The sequence below is a fragment of the Adiantum capillus-veneris genome, chromosome 13 (genome assembly GCF_014529385.1).
Source record: "Adiantum capillus-veneris isolate H3 chromosome 13, ASM1452938v2, whole genome shotgun sequence".
Classification (NCBI taxonomy): domain Eukaryota; kingdom Viridiplantae; phylum Streptophyta; class Polypodiopsida; order Polypodiales; family Pteridaceae; genus Adiantum; species Adiantum capillus-veneris.
Window position 1 is genome coordinate 25848488 of NC_140943.1, and position 20619 is coordinate 25869106.

A 20619-nucleotide genomic window follows, 5' to 3' on the forward strand; every position below is an offset into this window, starting at 1 on the left:
CATTGAATTATTGGAAGGCCCCAGTGGTTCCTGATCCACCCTCTCAAAACGTGAACAGGAGAGCGGGGACCAACCAAAAGACCTATTAGAGCTCTGTTCTCTAGGTCTGCTTGAGTTTTACGAACCACAAGGAAACCACTTTAAAAAAGAACTTCGCTCTTCACTTGTACCTCCTGTGTGAGACATCTCAAACAGATAAATTTTCCCAAACTGAGATTTGAGAACCTAGCTATATGCTATTTCAGGTCACTTAAGGTTGCATTTTAGAACGACTTATCCCTGCTGTCATTTTTTGTAGTACTTATTTGGTATAAGATGCTCTGGATAGTTATCCAAGTATCATTTTCCATCATGTCACAAATTGAAATGCTCCACAAAGCCCACCCAACAAAAGGAAACTTGTTGCTCGATCATAGCATGCGATCAGCAAACTTGCAGATAATATTCCTGTAAGAAGGAATTTTGAATGTTTAGTTTTTTTCTGTCGCAGCAAGCCAGCTGCACTAACGTTAATGGTTTGAAGGCAGTAGCGCCGAGGTACCAATACCCATTGCTGCAGCTTCCACCTTGGGTTTCAAAATCAGTGCCAGCTAGAGTGCTATAATAATCAAGCCAAGGTTTTGACATTTTCCTATGCGAGAATCGAGCTCGTTTCTCTTGGTTTTTCACTAATAGGGCTCAACAACATGAGCTACCACACTTGGGGAAGAGCGCATGCCTGGATTGGTGCGGTCGGGGGCAGCGGAGTGCGGGCTCCAAGTTACCAACCTAGCTAGGCATGCTCTCCATAGCTCATGTGATGATGTCGTAGTCTCACAATGTGGGAATTACAATAATGTCATCTACATGAGCTACCGCTTGGGAGAGGGCATACCTAGATTGGTGCGGTTGGGAGCAGCGTAATGCCAGCTCGAGGTACTGCACCTAGCTAGGCATGCTCTCCACAGCTCATGTGATGATGTAGTAGTCCACAATATGTGGGAATTGTAGTGAGAATTTGTCTAAAACTACCTCCACGAATTGTTGGGCACCTTGTCTATTAGCAGTCATAACCTTAATCGTGGCAAGCATGCACACAATATTAAATCCCCAGCATGCATTCCTGGTCCAACCGTGGAGTTGCAGACATTTACTCCATATTTATCAAAGCCCAGGATTCACAAATTTGATTGAAGCTACTGCTTATATCATAAGATGATGTCATGAGATGGCGTCCGACAACAGCACAATTCAAAACCCACACTTAACTGGTAGCTGAAGTTTCATTGTCAACACATTTGCTAATGAAAAGCAGCTATGCACAATAGTAGCCTTAAATTGATTAGAGAACCGATTAAATAGAAGCGGGGCACCATGGACGAGTTAACTGGCCAACTTGCACGCCCATGCTCCACATTAATACAAAGCTCATTAATTTACAAATTGCACAGATTTGCGTTGCCATTGCCAATGAGCCTCAAAATGTATAGGAGAGCATGCTTCAAAATAGAAGAAACATCCAATGCAGAATTTACTCTAATACAGCACAAAGCGGGACGTAGAGAGGTACTAAAGCAGCGAGACAGAACCCTGGCTTTTGGGCATGCAACATTAATCCCGGTGCTGTGATCCTCATTGTAGTGCTGGCATAATGGTTGCGGCTGCTGCTGCTGCGGCGGCATCCATTGTCTCAACAACGCCATAGGAGGACAGGGGGTGAGCAGCAAGATGTGCATGGGGATGTGTATGCACATGATGATGGTGGTGGTGGTGCGCTGTAGGGCTGTCCACCATGACATATTGCATGTCTTCCGACGGTTTCCAGTGCCGCTTGCGCTGATTTATGAACCAATTGTTTATCTGCTTCTGGTCCAGACCTGTCGACTCTGCTAATGCTGCCTTCTCTGTCTCCTGCACCTCACCGCACACTTTACTTAGAAAACCATCTCCATGCTTTTCTCATCCTCAACCAAATTAGAACTAATTAAGAGGGTTTACTTCAAAATGTAATGCACAGAATCATCAAATACAAGAAACTGCACAAAGGTGTAAGATTGTTACCAAAAGTGTCCTTGTGATGGATGTATGTGCGCACAAAGACACACACACATCCTATTTGTGAAAGTCAAATTCACACTTTTCAGTACTCAATATGGCATCATAAGCACAAAAAATAAGCAACTCACAGAGGTCAAATTAAGTTCAACCATCTATAGATATTCTACCACATCACCTTTTGCAACCAGCATCAGAGAAGTTTTGGACAAATTCTCACAATAATTCTTACATTGTGACTTACCTCAACGTCATGAGCTTCTGTGAGCGAGGCACCGCATACCTAGCTAGGTACGATTGGGGGTAGGTGACCGCCGGTCCGGTGGGAGGGCCGGTGGTCCTCTGCCCCCAATCGTACCTAGCTAGGTATGCGGTGCCTCTCGAGCAGAGGCTCATGACGTTATGCATTGTATCAAAAACACTGAAAAAGAGAAAATTTCTAAATCGTCTTGTGGATCATCAGAAATGTGACACAGGCAACAAGATCCGGGAAATTCCGGTATCCCTGGACTTCATTTTTCCAATAATACATAATCAAGAACCCACCTGATTAAATTCCAGTACACAGATCTTACCGATTAATCATCGTCAGGTCAGCATTCTAGAAAGGATTTTCTAGTGCTCACAAGGCGGATAGGGCACCTAGATTTTTCCATACATAGATGTATGAAATATCATGACAGTGGTCTACCCAAAGACCCCTTTGTACACAAAAATCATGGACTGTGTGGAGGTGCTCCTGTAACCCTCCTAGTCACTCATGGATCAATATAATGTCATCAACATATAACATAGTGTACATGATGGATCGTTCCTTGATGCGCTATAAATCCAACCATCTAGTCCACATATAGTGCGAAGACTTGAAAAAGATAGTAGGTAGAGCCATGCTTCACACCAAGGGTGCTAGCAATGCTCTTTAACGTCCCTCCTAGACCACAAACTTTGCCAAGTACCAATTTGTATAGTGCATAAATTGTTGAAGTTTATGCATCTCAAGAGAATGCCCAATTTGGCGCCATTATTTATTATGGCTTTTAGGTATTTATTTTGCTTATTTGCCCCATTGTGCATCAAGTGATGGCAGAGGGGTTGGGGAACCGACCTAGACAAGAGTTGTAGGAAACATGAATAAAACTTTGTACAAATAGTAGTGGTTTCTTGTGTGTTTGCTCAAAGTGTTCTCTAGTTTTGCAGTTTTCAAGTTCAATAAGCATCTCTTGTGGTCGAACATAAATGTTCCTAGGGAGGTTGGACAAAGATGGTACAATCAAAGTGAGTCCATGCTAGGAAGGGCAAGAAGCAAGACATGGGTATCTATAGGTGCATGCCAAGGTGGTAAAGCATGTATGAAGGCCAAGGGCATACAAGTGGATCTAGGTGTGCATGATTGTTGGGGTTATTCAAGCCAAGATGCTCTGCTACAGAGCCTTTCAAAGATGGTTCTTCAAAGGGTTCAAAGTGCAAAATTAGATGTAAAGGAGGTGGCTTTCAAAGTGCTCTACATGCTTGTTCAAACCATAGTTACCCGGAACGCGGAACGGGAACGGCAACGGGATTCCCGCGGAACGGGGGAACGGCTAGGGGTACGGAACGGGAACGTCGCGGAACGGGAGGTATAAAAAACACCCAAATAGTGCAATTTTTAGCTCCTTGTGTTTAAATACAAGGAGTATTAGAGTGCTTTGACTCTAATACTCACAAAAAACTCGTTTTGAAGACCATTCAACCTTGCTATGAATAGATGATGAGAGAGAGAGAGAGAGAGAGAGAGAGAGAGAGAGATTTGAGAGAGTGGGAGAGAGCTTGAAGGCTTGAAGCCTTGAGCCTTGAGAGAGTGAGTCTTGAGAGGGAGAGATCTTGAGAGTGGGAGGGAGAGAGCTTGAGCCTTGAGGATTAGCTTGTGAAGAGAAAGGGGGAGGGGGGTGCATTTTATGAGTCCTTGAGGCCTTGCACGCTTTCAAAAGAAGCCCAAACATTTACTTCAATTTTTTCAATTTTTGCCAAATTTGTTTGTAACCGTTGGCCGTTCCAGGGGCTTCCAAAACGGTTCAGGGGCGTTTCGAAACGTTCCGGAACGGCCGTTCCGGTTTGCATTGGCAACCCGGAACGTCAGACATTCCGGGACGTTCCGGAACGTTCGGGAAGGGAACTGCCTCCCGGAACGGGGGCTAGGGGGCGTTCCCCGGTAACTATGGTTCAAACGGCCTATCAATCGGAGCTGTATAGCTCAAGTTATGGCAGTTTTAAGAAAAAGGCTCTTTAAAGATTCTTGCCGGATTTGATGGGTACAACGGCATGCTCAGAGCGTGGATGAGATGATAGATCTAAAGTGCTCAATTTATGGACTGTGTCGCTCTTTTCAAATCGAAAATCGGAGTCTAGATGGCTAAGATATGGGCAGTTGAAGTTTTGTCGAGGGCTAGTTCTACCCCATTTTGGTCGCCTCGAAAAGCATATAATTCATGGTTTTCCCAAGCTCAACAGGGAGAGATTATATGAAGCATGGGGAGCAAGCTAGAAGTGATAGAGCATCAATCAGGATCGTGAGCATGAAGCTATGGCCATTTTAAGTCTGTGGATGACAATGGTAGTGGATGATTAGATTTTTTTTGGCATTGTTGGGGCTCTTGATTCGAGGTCACATGGAAGTCGAAATGCTAAGCAAATGTTGGGAGTCAAAACCAGGAACACAAGTTTCTGGTCGGCTTTTACAAAGTATCAATCTGGCAATCGAGCAAGAAATGGGAAGCTTCCAAAGCGGTGCCAAAAAAAACGTGTTTGTAAGCAAAGGTGCGTGTTTTTTTTCAAACCACCAAGGGGTGCAAGGACCTAAAAGTGCCATGTGGAATGGAGATGAAACCCACATGTGGAAGGGCGAGCAAGTCTCAATGGAGAGAGAGGCACGAGCGTGTTAGTACGAGCGACGTTGCCACTTCATCATCAACGGGCTATGGTGGTGCGCTGCCAACACCACCGGTGACAGTTATAGGTTGGTTGGCGGTGCAATTAGGGCTTATTTCTGCGAGGGCCATACGGCTTCCGCTTTTGTTCAAGCAAAGAGGGACCCCTCCCCCATTAGCACTACACTAATGCTAGGGAGTGGGGAGACTTCCCACGAGTAGAGAAAGAGTGTGAAGGATCGGCCAAGGGCACTGCCTTGCAAAGATAGAATTCCCATGCATATAGTGCTAAAGTGATCTCAAACACATGTGCATCTACCATGCGTCCACATAGGTCTGACTTTTAGGATGCATCCATGTCCTCATCTGTACCTCTTACTTTGTGATAGTCCTCAAAGCATGTTGTGTACAAAGGCATACTTTTATAGTTCCTCACTCATCATCATACCATTTTCATTAAGGCATTGTTCGTATCTAGTTGATTGATTTGTAGTTGTGGTGGAAGAGGTGCCCATGGTGGTTGTGTGCGTATACTCTAAGCAAACCAATGGCTACTCTTGCACGATATGAGAGGAAGTTCTTTGTATGTCTCAATCATGGAATGCATCCATCCTTCTTGTAGGATCGTGGATCTGTGAGTGCAAGAGAGGGAAGGAGATAAGGGGGGAAGGGGATGAAGCAGACACAACAAAGTTTGGGTTAGTGGAGTAGGAAGTAAAAGTTCAAGTCAACCTTCACTTTCCCTCCCTATATTCATTATAGCGAAATCAAGCTAGGGGTGATTCCCATGGCCCCCTATCCTACACCCCAACAACCTCCCGCTTGAAGGTTAGGGTGGCCAATAATGACGTCAATATAGTTAGTCTATACAAAGTCAATGAAGCATCATTAGGCTTCATCTTACACCCATAAGCTCTTTGCAATGTGTAAACCGCTCCGAGGCTAGGTTCTTTGTGAGAGAATTTGTGGGGTTGTCGTCAGTGTGAACCTTGACAGGCTCAATGCGCTTGCCAGCCAATACATCTCGTATGACATGGTATTTGACCTCTATGTGTTTCGACCTTGAGTGAAACACCTGATTCTTTGCCAAAGCAATGTAACTCTGACTATCGCAATGCAATACTGGAACCTCGTGAATGCCCAAATATCCCACTTGACGAGCTACCCATATGGCTTCCTTGCTGGTGTCAAATGTAGCAACATACTCTGCTCAGTGGTAGATGAAGACGTACAGTTTCGGAGACACAATCTCCAAGAGATAGCCGCTCCAACACATAGCCAGATGTGGTCTTCTAGTATCCACATAACCATATAGTGTACATCTGTGTAACCCACAATAGATGCATCCCTGTTCCCGAAGCGTAAACACTTGCTAACTATACCCTTAAGGTATTTGAGAATTTTCTTCACTGCTTCCCAATGCTTCTTGCCAAGGTTTGACATGTACCTACTAACCACTCCCACTGCATGTGCAATGTCTAGTCTTGTGGCTACCATAGCGCACATCAAATGGCCAATTGCTGAAGAAAATGGTACTTTTGTCATTTCCTCTTTCTCAGTATCTGTCTTGGGAGAATCTTCCTTGTTAGATTTTAAGTATGCTTGCGTTGGGGTACTCAATGACTTTTCCCCCTTGCATACTAAAACGTTGCAAGACCTTGTGGATGCACTTTTCTTGATACAATTCAAGAATTCCACGTTGTCTGTCTCTCTTGATGCACATTTCCCAAGTATTTCATGGAGAACTAAGTGCTTAGCATTTCTTTCAAGTGATTCATCTCATCAATTTATTTCCCTACAATGAGCATATCATCTACATATGATTAAACAACCATCAATCAAATTTCTTGTGTATGATAGTTTTGACTCCTTATGTAACCTTGAGACTGCATGAATTTGTTGAATTTTTGGTACCACTGCCTTGAACCTTGCTTGAGACCATAGAGTGCCTTTTTAAGTGTACAAACCAATACTGTCCTCGTTGGATTTTGATTTTTACATACGAAACCCTTAGGTTGTTTCATGTAGACATCTTCATCTAAATCTCTATGAAAAAATATTGTTTTCACGTCCATTTGGACAAGTTCCATGTCCTAGATAGCAAACCAAACCAAGCATGGTGCGAAGTGACTACTGGAGATAAAATCTCGTCAAAATCCACACCTTTTTTCTCCTTAAAACCCTTGGCAACTAGACAAGCCTTGTACCTAGGCTTGAGATCTTTCTCTGTACACTTCTTCTTGTATACCCACTTGCAAGGTAAAACATGTCTTCCATGTGTTAGATCAACCAAATCCCATGTCTCATTAGTCATAATCAAATTATATTTTGATTGCATAGCCAGCTCCCACTTAACGCTATCATCCATCTATATAGCTTCTTTGTAGTACGTTGGATCTCCAATGTCAGTGACCAAAATGTAGTGTATACCCGATTGAAACCGCTCGGGCGTACGTGATACTCTCTCTGAGGGTCTCAATGCCTAACTGTTGGACTCTGCTCTCTCTGGAGAAATATTAGTATCTTACACTTGAAGATTAAGTGCATCACTACTAAACTGAGTTGGTTCGGAGGCTACATCCTCAAATCGACCGCGTCTGTACTTAATTTCTCTAATGGGCTTTTTGTGCATCTTTGATTCATTAACTTACGGGATTTTAGGTGCCAAAGATGATAGTGCATCTGTCCATTTGCACCATAGCCAATAAAAATGCATTTGTGTGACCTAGTATCTAACTTGCAATGAAGTTCTTTGGACACGAGCATATGCCTCATATCCAAACACACGTAAGTGCTCATAGCTTGGTGTTTTCCTAGTCCATAACTCCTCTAGAATCTTGAAATTCAAAGGAGAACTAGGTGACCTATTGATAATGTGCTTTGTTGTCAGAACAACTTCAACCCAAAACTCTAGAGTAAGCTTCACCATAGAAATCATAGAGATAACTCGCTTTTGAATCCTGCAATTTATTCTCTCAGCTATCCCATTCTAAGCAGGTGTGTACAAAGCAGTAAACTTCCTACGAATACCTCTTTGATTGCAAAAATCCTTGAACTCTATGTAGACATATTCTCCACCATTTTTCATGCGAAAAGCTTTGAGATTTTTCCATGATTGGTTCTCAACTATAGCGACGAATTTCTAGAATGTAGAAAAGACTTCTTTCTTACGCTTAAGGAGATACACCCACACCTTTCTGGTAGAATTATCTATGAATGTGAGAAAGTAGTTTGCCCCCCTAGAGTCTTATGTGGCATTGGACCACACAAATCACTGTGCACTAAGTCTAGGGTTTCGCCTAGTTTTTTGTTCAATGGTGAAGATGTCAACCTACTCTGGTTGCCGTATAGACAATGCTCACACAATGGAAAATCCGTGTAATCTAACACATGTAAGTAGCCAAAATCTTGAAGTGTTTTCAATCCCTTTTGGTTAATATGCCCTAGCCAGCTATGCCACAACTCATTAGACGACACTTCGGCAACATAGATAGTGTTCGTCGACACTCGATACAAACATAGAGTATATGGATCTGTTTTTACGACCTTTCATAATGACAAGGTTGTTCTTACGGATAAGCCAAGAACGATTACCAAATACTGTAGTAACCAAGGTCATCCAATTGCCCTATAGAAAGCAAACTCTTTGTAAGCTTGAGCACATGTCTGACATTTTGCAACAAAAAAGTAGTACCGTTATGCATCTGAAGCTTCACATCACCAATGTCAATAATGTCAAGCTCATAGAAATCACCAAGCTTGTCTATGCCCTGCATGGACGCGTAAGAGAAAAACCAATCTCTATGCGGTGTGACATGAAAACTTGCACCAGAATCGAAAATCCAATTTTGTGCATAACCCTTGTCCTATACAACCAATGCATCTGGAGTAAGATTTGAAGTGAAGATGAGAACATCTGAGGCATCTGTTGTCAACTTTACATGAATCTCTTTTGGCATAATGTTCATCACTAGAGGAGAAGCATCCTCTACTGCAGTGATAGGCATGGGAGACTCAACCATGTGGATCGCCTCAATCTTTACCGTACTTTTGTCTTTGTCAGACTTATCTTTTTGCATATTTTTCTCGTCTCTTAAGAAACTACGACAATACTTTTTGTAATGAACCATTTTATGACAATAATAACGCTCGACATTTTTGACAGTGCGCTCTCTACTAGAGTTCATAGTTCTGCTTGGACTACAAGGATTTTGCTCTCTATTTTTTCTTTTGTTCTTGTTATTGTCACAACTTCTTTGCTTCGTTGAATTGCCAACCAAATATACATCTCTCTGACTAGCACCTTCAAAAGATTTACGTCGAATCTCTTTAGTGAGCAACACATTTGTGACATCATTGAGAACTAACTTGCCATTCGGAGCTGAATTGCTAATGGCCGTGAAAAATATGTCCCATGAACTAGGTAGAGTGCATAACAAGAATATAGACTTGAGTTCGTCGTCAAACTCACTAAAGCCTTGAGATGTCAACTGATTGAACAAGGAGTTGAAACTCATATAGGTGTCCATAATTGTGCTACCTTCTTTCATGTTAATCTTCATACGCTTTTTCGTGAGAAAAACTTTGCTGGATGTACTTTTGCTCTCCCATGCTGAGCATAAGCTATCCCATAGATCCTCGACAATCATATTATCTATGATAGTTAAGAACACTGACTCGGCTAGATGTAGAGGTATCGTAGCCATGGCTTTCACATCCAAAAGCTCCCATTGAGCTTGCATATAGCCATCACCCCCTATACTCTCTTTTAGTGGTTCTGATAGACCTTTGTTAGTCAAAACATCCTTCATGCGCTCTTTCCACATGGTGAAGTTTCTGCCATCAAACTTGCAGATGAAATACTCCTTTTTTGAAGAAGAAGAAATAGCTAACGAGAGTTTGAGAGGTGTCAAACTATGGCGAGAAGTTGCAAAAATTTAGGTAGAGTAACCTTTGGATCGTGAGCAAAATCTCAACCGAAATAGGCTCAAAAGTGCCGACAATAAAACTTACAACTCACGAGAAAATCCGACAATCTCCTTTGTATCAGGAGTCAAAACTCAACAAAAAAAATGCATAGAATGTACCAATTGCACTAACTCGGCATCAAAAAGTGAACACTTTCATTGTCAATAGACTGTCATACACGTCGTCAAGCATAAATCCCATAAGATACATCTCCTATGGCAAGGATACGTAGTGAACTCCAGCCATCTGTATCACCAAAGGTGTCTCAAAATTTGAAAACACTCCATCTCAAAAAAACCTCATGCTATCGACCCTTGAGAGGCTATACAGACTCAAAGACACTAGCCACAATCTCAAAAAGGGATCTTTCTAAATCGAGTCTCGGAAACGGCCTGGTAAACTGCCAAGACTAGCAAAATATGGCTCCATAATAAACGTGCATAGGCAATATCCGCAACATACGTACATAGAATCTACAAGTGACTGTCCCTAAAGAGTTGGTCTAACAGTAAGGCTTTGGTCTCTCAACCTATGGGTTGTGGGTTCAAATCCCCCGTTGGGTCACACTCTAGAGGGACACCTTGTGCTCACTTGGTGTTCACGTTGCTAGGGCTCTTGCCCTTGGACACTCGAGTGCATCCTCCTCCTGGGGTGGGTCACCCAAGGAGGAGGTTCCTAGCTGGTTGCTACGAGTTCTCTCCGTTGTTCCCAGCATGTGGTGCATCAATTAGGTGGCCATGGTGATGCCTACGCGTGGCTCTTGCCCGATGGTACGCGGTCCTTGCCCAACCATGTAACATGGCTAATATTTGGAAGGGATAAGCACCTCCCCCTGTGGGCGCTATGGTGTGTCGAAAGAAAAATTATAACCACTGTGAAGACACCACCTGTATGGCCGCAGGCCTAGTCTGCGTCTCAACCGAAAAATGTCCGTCGATTGGGTCTCCATCAACAAATACACCACCTGTAATGTCGATGCTGACAAATCTGCCTCCAAGCAGTGTGCTCAGCAAAAGCATGTCTAAAGAGACCGCAAAAAAAGGTGGTCGATGTGGACTCGAAAGTCCCCTGTAAGATTGCGTGTCGATGTAGACTAGGAATGTCGGCGTCGATTTCTGCCGCTGAACAAAAATGTACTCGACGTGGATGTTGGGCATCATTCCTCTATGAAAAAGGTACCTTGCCTATGCATGCCATGAAAAAAACCACCGACAAGATCGATGCTGAAAAATGAAACCAATGTTGCCTTCCACCGCCGGATGGAAACACTCGCCCATGTTGTAGTCGCCCATGCACTAAGCCGATGCCGAGCCGTCGAATCGAGGCCGATGCTGTGCTGCCATCAAAGGATGTATGGCCGACACTGAGGGAAGCCGGAAATTATCACCTACGCTCAAAACAGCCGCTACGTGTCTGTGCGCTCTTAAGCTCGGTTCAAGCGCTACCATTAATTTGCTCCAACTCCTCTCGGCTTCCGATTTGCTCCAATGCAAAAAACCTCTTTGAGAGCTTCAACCTTTTGCTCTCGGCTCGCTGCCCACTTTCTCGTCAGTATCTAGATGGGAAGAGAGAATGATGAGGGGATGAGGGAATGTGTCCGTGTCCGAAGCATTTGAGTGTGTGATGTTGAGGCTTGTCCTGTGGGATCGAGAGCTTGCACACATAAAGTGTGTAAGCCACCTTCTAAAAAATAAAACCAATTTTTTTATAAAAGAAATGAAACATGTGCAGATTGGAGTGACGAGCAAGGGGTGTGTGGACGTGTGTGTGTGGGATTGCTTGCTACTCACACAGACCTATCCCCCTTGTGGATTATCCGATTCCCTCTCGGTAAGCCTTGGACGATTTTGCTTCAATGCTTCTTGCCTTCGGTTTTTGCTGCCGACTCTCTCCTCGATTGTGCAATGCTCGCCTTTGGTTTGTGCTACCGACCTTGGCTTGCTATGCATTCAAGGCTTGGATCTGATGCCTAAGCTTGTTTGCAAAACTTGATTGTCTGCTCTCTCAACTCTCTAGAGGTGCTTTGCTTTGCAATGCTTCAACTTGCTCTTGACAAAACATTGTTTGTTCTTGATTTGCTTTGTCTGCCCGATTTGAAGCTCACACACCCTGCTTTAGCTTTCGACTTGTTCTCCTCATGAACTACTACAAGCTCCACTACTCTTCAAGCCTACAAACTTGCTCGATTTGAAGCTATAATTACTTGAATTCCCTAGGACTCCCAATTAGCTTCGATTTGATCTGAGCTCTCTTCCAAAGCTCCTTCAAGGCCTTCGATATGGTTCCTATTGCAGATTCCAAGCTTCATTGCTTTCCTCTTGGACTTAAGGTTGCTGCACATGCGGTGCATAGCCGGGATCCACCCGTGCTCTGATACCAATTGTAGGATCGTGGATCCGTGAGCGCAAGAGAGGGAAGGCGAGAAGGGAGGAAGGGGATGAAGCAGACACAATAGAGTTTGGGTTAGTAGAGTAGGAAGTGAGAGTTCAAGTCAAATCCTCACTTTCTCTCCCTATATTCATTATAGAGAAATATAGTTAGGGGTGGTTCCCATGGCCACCTGGCATACATCCCAACACTCCGTGATTCTTATGAAGTGATTGATATTCCATGTCTCCCTAATGTAGTGCTTTCAAGTGTCCTAGATTCATACTTTATTTCTCTCATTGGATGAGAAGCAGATGTGTGAAGCCTCTTGATCATTCTAATTTCTCTAGAAGGGGTACATCATCCATTATCAATCCCATGATGTGTCTCACAATGAAACCTATGGATATCATGAGCCTCAATCTCCTACCATAACATGATTTTTGGATGGCTGAAAATCTCTACATGCCATGCGATTGAGGCTCATGTCTTTGAATAGTAGTTTGAGTCTAGTAGTTAGAAGCAATGCCTCCACGAATTGTGATGTTGCATCAAACTCCACTCTAACAATATCATGTAGTGTTGGAGGTCTTCTAGGGATATACGCAAACATGTAAAAATATGGGACCCCTCTAACTAAGCTCTCCAATGGGTGTCTAGGCCTAGTGTTCAATGTTGGTGAGACCACAATATCCAATATCCACCTCTCTGCTTGGGTCTCATTTGTGAGACCAAAGCGACTACCGCATCCTCATCTCCACCCTACCATATGCCTATATAGGCCACTTGGCCCGTTTTTAGGAAACCCCTTGACTACGCATCCTCCTTGGTTTTAACATTGCCAAGTGACATTAGTCTCCCTTGGAGAAGAATTATTTTCGTCCTCAAAAACGAAGGTGGGCTATTTCTTCTTAAGAAAACTAATTTCTAGCTTGACATATACATGGATAGGAAAGAATACATTCAAGTTCATGAGGTTAGATGGAAATCAGGAACATCTTAAAGGACTACATTATTTTCCCTTTGCAAATGCTTACTTAATCTGTCTACATGAAAAACCATATGAATACAAGAGTGTGAAAACCATAGTGAGTGATGTCTAGCCAACATAATTCCATCATGAATGTGCAAGTGCAAGTCATTAGAGCTATTGGGAACAAGAGATTGCCTACCTTGAAGCTCTCTTAGAAGAGTCTTGTGATCACATGAATGAGCTTCTTGATAGCTAGGCCATGTTTGTCTGTTACAAAAGAAAATCAACTTCTGTAGTGCATGCATCTTGCGCCTAGAGCCAATGATATAGATAGTGATCACTGCTCCAGTCACATACAACAGAGACAAGCAAGAACACCAGCCTCATTGCTATCAAGTCGAATCCATCTTGGTCATTATCAAGCAAATAACTAACCTATAGGTGGTAAGAATGTCCTTGTCCAATCTTGACAGAGCATCCTACATCGTAGCAAAAGCATATAAGCTGCTGTTGTGGAATTAAATCCACTACGGATGTATGCCTTCCATGCAACTCTTAAAGAATAGATTGATAAGCCTTTGGCCACAATGATGACTTCAATGGTTTCAACCATGACTTGTAAGTGCCTTGCACAAAATATAATTTGACCTTGGCATGATTAAAATGGAAACGTGTATCTCAAGAATTTATCCTGTAGTGCCTTGTAAGCGATCCAAACGCTGTGAGAAAAGCCCCCTTGCTTTGCATGTCATGATTCTTTTTTATTTAAAGGTTAAAAATGCATAAAATTTTTTTAAAAAAGTTTGAAATGCTCCAACCTTGTTACTCATGTTGTGCCAATTGTTGAAAAATCTAGAAGTTTGATAGTAAGGTCAAAGATTCCTACTAAACCCCCTTGGTTCAAAAGTCAAAGTTTTGTATGTGGCTCATAGTTATGACATGTGAAGTTTTTTTTTTTTTTTGTGAACCTAGCTCATAGCCATGGATGTTGATACACCTAGAATGTGTCTTAGGTACCTTGTACGCCCCTTGGTGTGGTTTATTCTTACATCCATTGGATGACCATGCAGTTAAACTATGAAAATTCACAAAGTCCATATGTTATCACTCAATCTTTTATAATAACATCCCATAAATGAAAACATGTTTAGCATTTGTACTCAGAGACTTCTAACTTTTCATAAGACAGCTGCATGCCATACATGAGAAATGAGCAATGGCCAAACTGTGATAGCCATACAACATGCAAACTTGATTTTCTATATATGCTAGCAAAATGCCAAACTTCAAAGGTTTTTAAACCTTGTAATCACTTATTGGTTCCTACAAAACTCAAGTTCCAAAGAAAACGCAGAAATTACAATGTACCTTGTATCCAAGGGAGCAAGAACCTTGTCATACATGGTAGTGCTTCTACAAGTTTCTCCCGAGCACATGCATTTGTGCCATTTTGAGTTGCATACAAAATAAATTAAACAAATGCGTGGCTGGTCATTAGCCTTCACCAACAAACTTATTGACATTAGCATTACTAATTGAAGTTAATCAACTAGATTCAGTGTGCCATATGCAAAAATAACCATGTGTGTGCTGAGAGGCTCCAAAAAATCATAAGAAACTCCTGTATACTAAATTGCATCACCAAAATTGTATATTCCTACCATGCTAGGGCAACTCAATTTTTGTTGAAGCTGAGCAGCTACCTCAATCTATGTCCAACCTCATTGTTTGCATAATAAAATAGATGTTTTATGGCGTTTATTTCTATGCTCTCTGGTTGCTCTGGAAGTTACCTTTTTAGGTCTTTTCAAAAGAGTACTACCACAACTCGCAAGCCTCATGAGGTGCCCTTTCATGTGGTCTTGTTATAGGTGTCCTCCCATTGCTCCCTTCACTTGAGATAGCCCTCTTCTAGCTATGACGTGACCATATCAAGTATATAGCATCTCTGACATCATCACATGCTCCAACTGTCCAAGCTAGGTCCACAACAATTCATTTAAATTCCAAACTTCAATATGTAGGTGTCAGCATGGGGAAGAAGGGGTATCAAGGTTCCCTCCAAATCATGAAGGATGCCACTCTTCCTCATAAAAGCAACTCGAGTCTAGTGCATGCTTAGGAGAAGGAGACACAGATTTGGGTTGAGCTCAGAGTGAGGTTAATAACCTCACTAACTCTCTTATTCTATTGATAATCAAAAAATAAGGTTAGATAAAGACGAGTAAGTAATGGGTGTTCAGGCAATTGACTTCGCCAAGGATTTCATATGCACGTGATCATGTGAAATTTCTAGTGATGACAATGTTTATTATCACATTCACATAATCACAACTAACATGATCACAAAAAAGGCGATAAGTGGTGATGTGGAAACCCAACAAAACCTCATCGAGGTATTTGTTTTTCTCGACGAGCCCACCAAGAAACTATAAGAATGCTAAACCGGGCGGCCCACCAAGAAATGAAAAAATCCAAGTAGGCTTACCAAATTGGACAATTTCTATAGATTAAGGGGAACTTGCGTGAATATTTAATGTGATTACGTATTTTGAAATGTGATCACTCAATGTTAAAGAAATCCTTGGGCTTTGCTTTCCCGAGCCAAACAAGCGACTTCTTGCGTTTATATAAATGCCACTCAAACCTCGTGGATGGCAAGGTAGCTTACTAAGCATTGGTATTTCCGTCCTTGTCAAGCTTGCCTTTGTCAATCTTGTCCTTAGGAAACTCATAAATTTACTATTGGCTTCAAATCGACGGCTTCCTTGGGAACTTTTGTTGAGCATACGTCGATAACTGAGTGTTGGCGGATGCACCAATGCTACTCGTCTTTGACTGCTCACAATCATAGATCATGAAGCTCCGAGACCATGTCAAAGTTGATGCAAAAGGGTAGAGAAATGGGGACAATACACGAGAGAGAGAGAGAGAGAGAGAGAGAGAGAGAGAGAGAGAGAGAGAGAGAGAGAGAGAGAGAGACTAAAAGAAGAAACTTCGCAATGAATTAGTGATTTAGAATGGACGCAAGGTGATGCTTATATACTCACCTTACAATATTCTGCCTATCCAGATTTTGACAAATAGCTAAAATAAATACCTAGAGTCAAAAAAAATATTGGGATCATATTGGGCTACTCACTTAAGATGCTACAACTTTAGTTATGGGAGCTTGGTGGAAGGAATCATGAGGCTTGCAGATTGAGCAATGAGGATGCATCCTTTTGTAGGATATGGGGACCTCTAAAGTATCCCTTAAGGAACCTATAGGTTTTGTAAAGATGGCAAAAAGTGTCTCAAATATAGATGTTTTTTGCGTGTTTGAGATTCAAAAATCTAGCCCCATTTCATACAACCTACCATTTGAAACAAAGTTCTGAATGTTATTCCTTGTGTTTCCATGTGGATGACTCATGCCCATCCAACAACAATTGTTCCTTGGCTCAAGCACCCTGTTCTGCGTTTCCTTGTTTCTATGGCACAAAGTTGTTTTGTCTAGTATAATGGCTAAGTAGAGGGTGTTGCATTGGTAGCATGTGTGGTAGCATAGTTGTAGATGCTACTTCAAGAGTTCTCCAAACATGTTCAATGATTGTTTTTCCTCTATTACAACAATCTTAAAAGTATTAAAATGATGCTCATGATAGGGGCAATGCAACCCATGAGGCATATTCAAAAACTAATATAATGCTGATCCTTTTTGCACGTAAAATATTCCTCTTTATATATACATATAATATAATTAGACAAACACTGAAAATAAGGATGAGAAGAGTTGCAAGTCAAAGCGACGTGGTGTTCTTGTAGGAACCTTGAATTCTAAAAATGTTAAAAGAAACATGCTAATTTGGTGAATGGAAATTTTATTGTCATCCTACAAATTTTTTGAATAAAGTGTAAGATTAGGACTGGAGAGATACTCCTTACATCATTTATCTACTGATCTATGTATACATCAAAGCTAATCTATGAAAACACATACTAGCACAAGTACTATTATCTAGTTTGCAAACTATTTTTATGTCTTACAATGAAAATACTTTCCCGATTTCAAATGCCTTGCATGAGAAGTAACAAAGCAAAGAACGGATTTACAAGTTTTAGGACTTACAAGGGCCTTGATTGTTGTCAAGTTTTAGGATTAGGATGCTTAATGTAGAATTTGTATCTCAAGTACACAAAATATGTACATTCAAGTTTTTATCCTTGAAACCATGTGATAAGATAAACGTTTTGAAGAACGATTTTTTTTTTTGCATGCACAAAATTCTAGAGCTGGAATGTATATGAATTGTTTGGATACCTATTTTTGTGTTTCATGTAGGAGCATAAACCTTTCTCATACATATTCTTTTATGCGACGATGCTATGGGCTGATCTGTTACCGCCGGTGGCGATGGGCTGAAAACTGAAAAACGCTGAAGGGCTGATGGCTGAGATTGCTAATGCTAGTGTATCTACTAGGATGCTGATGGATCGCGGCATGTAGAGGGGAAGTCATTGAGGCTTGTGACTAGCAATGGCTGGTGTTGAAACCACTGATTGAATGGGTTGAAAACGTTGGACTGATGCTTGAAACATGCTGAGGGGCTAATGGCTGGTGTTGAACTGCTGATTGAATGGGCTGAAAACATCGGACTGATGTTTGAAAAACGCTGAGGGGCTGATGCTGAAAACGCTAAGGTGTTGGTACCAATGTCAAGTGCAACGGAAGTGTGTAAGGGTTCAACTCAGATCTAGTACTTCGCACAAACACAAGGTTACTTTTATCTTCGCTTGAAAAGAGAAATTGAATTGAAGACACTGAAGAGGGGGGGGGGGGGGGGAGAGAGAGAGAGAGAGAGAGAGAGAGAGAGAGAGAGAGAGAGAGAGAGATGACACGGTATGTCTAGTCCCAACCACCCTCAAGGGCCTCCTTGCTCTATTGCCAGAGCAAGTACTTGCTTTATTACTTGCACAATGCTGTTACAATGATCCTAGATGATGAAAGTTGATGGGTACGTAACGTAGAGATACTTGGTACTGCGACAATGTTGAGGGGTACTTGCTGTGAATACTTGGTACTGATGGTGCTTGATGTAACTGTTGGGTACTGTGAGGCTAAGTGCTGAATGTTGAAAACCCTAGGGAACTTAGCTTGGATCTGGTCTTCTAATGTCAGTGATGCTGCAAATTGAAAAACGCTCAAGGGCTGATGGCTGAGATTGCTAACACCAGTGTATCTGTTGGGATGCTGATGGATATAGGCATGTAGAAGGGAAGTCATTGAGGCGTGTGACTAGCTGAAAACGGTAATGGCTGGTGCTGAAATCGCTGATTAAATGGGCTGAAAACACTGGCCTGATGCTTGAAAAAGGCTGAGGGGCTGATATTGAAAACGCTAAGGTATTGGTGTTGCTGGTTCTTGTACTGCGGTGGGTCTTGTAGTGTGGTGCTACGGATATTTCTGCTTCTTGTATTCATAGGAGAGACTCTCAATCACTTATATATCAATATAAGGCAGGGTGGAGCAAGGACTTATGACTCTCCAAGACCTTGGGAATAAAATGTTGAAAATGTCACTTATTACTAATTGACTTGAGGGACTGTTCACATGCCTAAATGCTTAATTAAATGATTGTATTGTGCAAGAGAGGGTTATGCTACTACGAATATGACCTGCCTGAACATGCACGTCTTGCTCGAGGCTCACAAAGTGCTAGGCTAGATCCTAAATTAAAATACGACCGATTCTAGCCTGTAGCAGAAGTGTGTCCACGTGGCACAACTACAGTGCGCATGCGACATGAAAGGGTCCCTAACATGGTATTTTTTTATGAAGAATCATATTAATGTATCCATTTTAGTTTATAGTTTGGTTTAGCAAGGGAAAAAACTACAAGTAAGAGTAATTGATTGTGGCTACTAAAAGGAATCAAAAGCATATTCCATTTTACTCCTTGTCAAATTGGCCTTAAGTTTTTGGCAATTACAAATCGCAAGATACATTGTTCACATGGTCCTTCTACATGCCATAGTTTTCAAAACAACTTTCCCACATTAACCAACATGAGACCATTTCCAACATGCATTCCAATGGTGGAACACCTACTTGAGATAAGATTTACCCATGGAGAGCTTTGTGCATTCTTATGTTTGCCACGAGGACTTGAGATTTTCTTTCAAACCATGTAAGAATATCATAACACGGCTAGATATTTATTTTAGTTATTTAGATTTTTGAGACTACTTGAATAAAGTATAAATATGTAGGTTTGCAAATATTAACCTATTCTTAAACAATTGACTCTAGATTATATTTTTGTAGTAAGTTTCAAGCTCTAGTAGAGTTCATGTAGCTTCCACCCTATATAAAAAGCACAAAGAGCTTTTCATAATTCTACAAGATTACCACAAGCGATCCATTACTTGCTGCAAGGCTGAATTTTTGTTGTGAGGCATGAATGGATGTCTGCTAAAAATTGTAGAAAAACAAGCTTTCTTGTCCAATTTTGATTATTTTTGTTCTAGCCAACTCATGCGAGCTTGATGTTGACGCCAATAATGTATGTCAATGTCAAGGAAAAAGGATGTATTCATCGCAACTGTCTTAACTTCTCTCATAGTACTGGTACCATGATAATAAAGCACTTCCTACTTATCAATAATTACAGTTCTTTGACATTATACATAATACACGCCCCAGCAGAGGCGAGGTTTGGAACCATGTCCAAGCCCGAATCCTCACCGAAGTTAGCAAGATCATTGATGTGGAGAATCTCGAGAGAGGTTATTACTAGATAGAGTTTGAGTCTCTAAAGATGGCAGCCAAAGTTATCTTGATGAGCCCACTTAGCATTCGGGTGGCTCAAGATTACTTCAGACAGTGGCCTCACGACTCGAACCGGACTTCAAATGTGCTTGAAGAAGAGGCAGTACTTGCTATCTTAGTTTGCTTCCTAGGCTTGACCTAGGAGTATCTCTCCTTCCTTTTCAAGATTGGTTTTATTATTGGAACGGTCTTTGTGACCCCGTGCACTTCAGCTCCAACTGTGGCGAAGGCTGCAAGACTATGCACTTTGCACGTTCTTGTTTGGAACACACACTTTCAAAGGTGATTTTGTTTCCTGGGGTAAGTGGTGGTTGGACTAGATAGAGTGTGGAGTACTCGATACTCCCAAACCAATGTTTTATTTGCAAATAGATGGGCCATCTAGGCGAGTCCTATCCACACAGGAGAGCTTGGCCAGATCCAAAGCTACATACCCCTTGGATGGGCCTCCATTCAAGTTTCAAGGTTCCTTCTATGAGGGCTTCGAAGACCCCCAATGATCCAGCGTCAGAAGCGATAGATAGCGAGAGTCAGAAGGGATGGGATCATTTCAGTGGCGGCCA

At 41.9% G+C, this 20619-nt stretch overlaps 1 protein-coding gene across 3 annotated transcripts in view; it reads right to left on the reverse strand.

Annotated features, from left to right (window-relative positions):
- Positions 1–1297: 1297 nt before the first annotated feature.
- The window catches only part of LOC147443723 (uncharacterized), an 82250-nt gene continuing 62928 nt past the window's right edge, over positions 1298–20619 (reverse strand). For all 3 annotated transcript variants that reach the window (XM_086526531.1, XM_086526532.1, XM_086526530.1), the window contains exon 6: positions 1298–1890. In XM_086526531.1, coding sequence (XP_086382657.1) covers positions 1612–1890 — 279 coding nt within the window. In that variant the 3' untranslated portion in view covers positions 1298–1611. The remainder of the gene's footprint in view (positions 1891–20619) is intronic.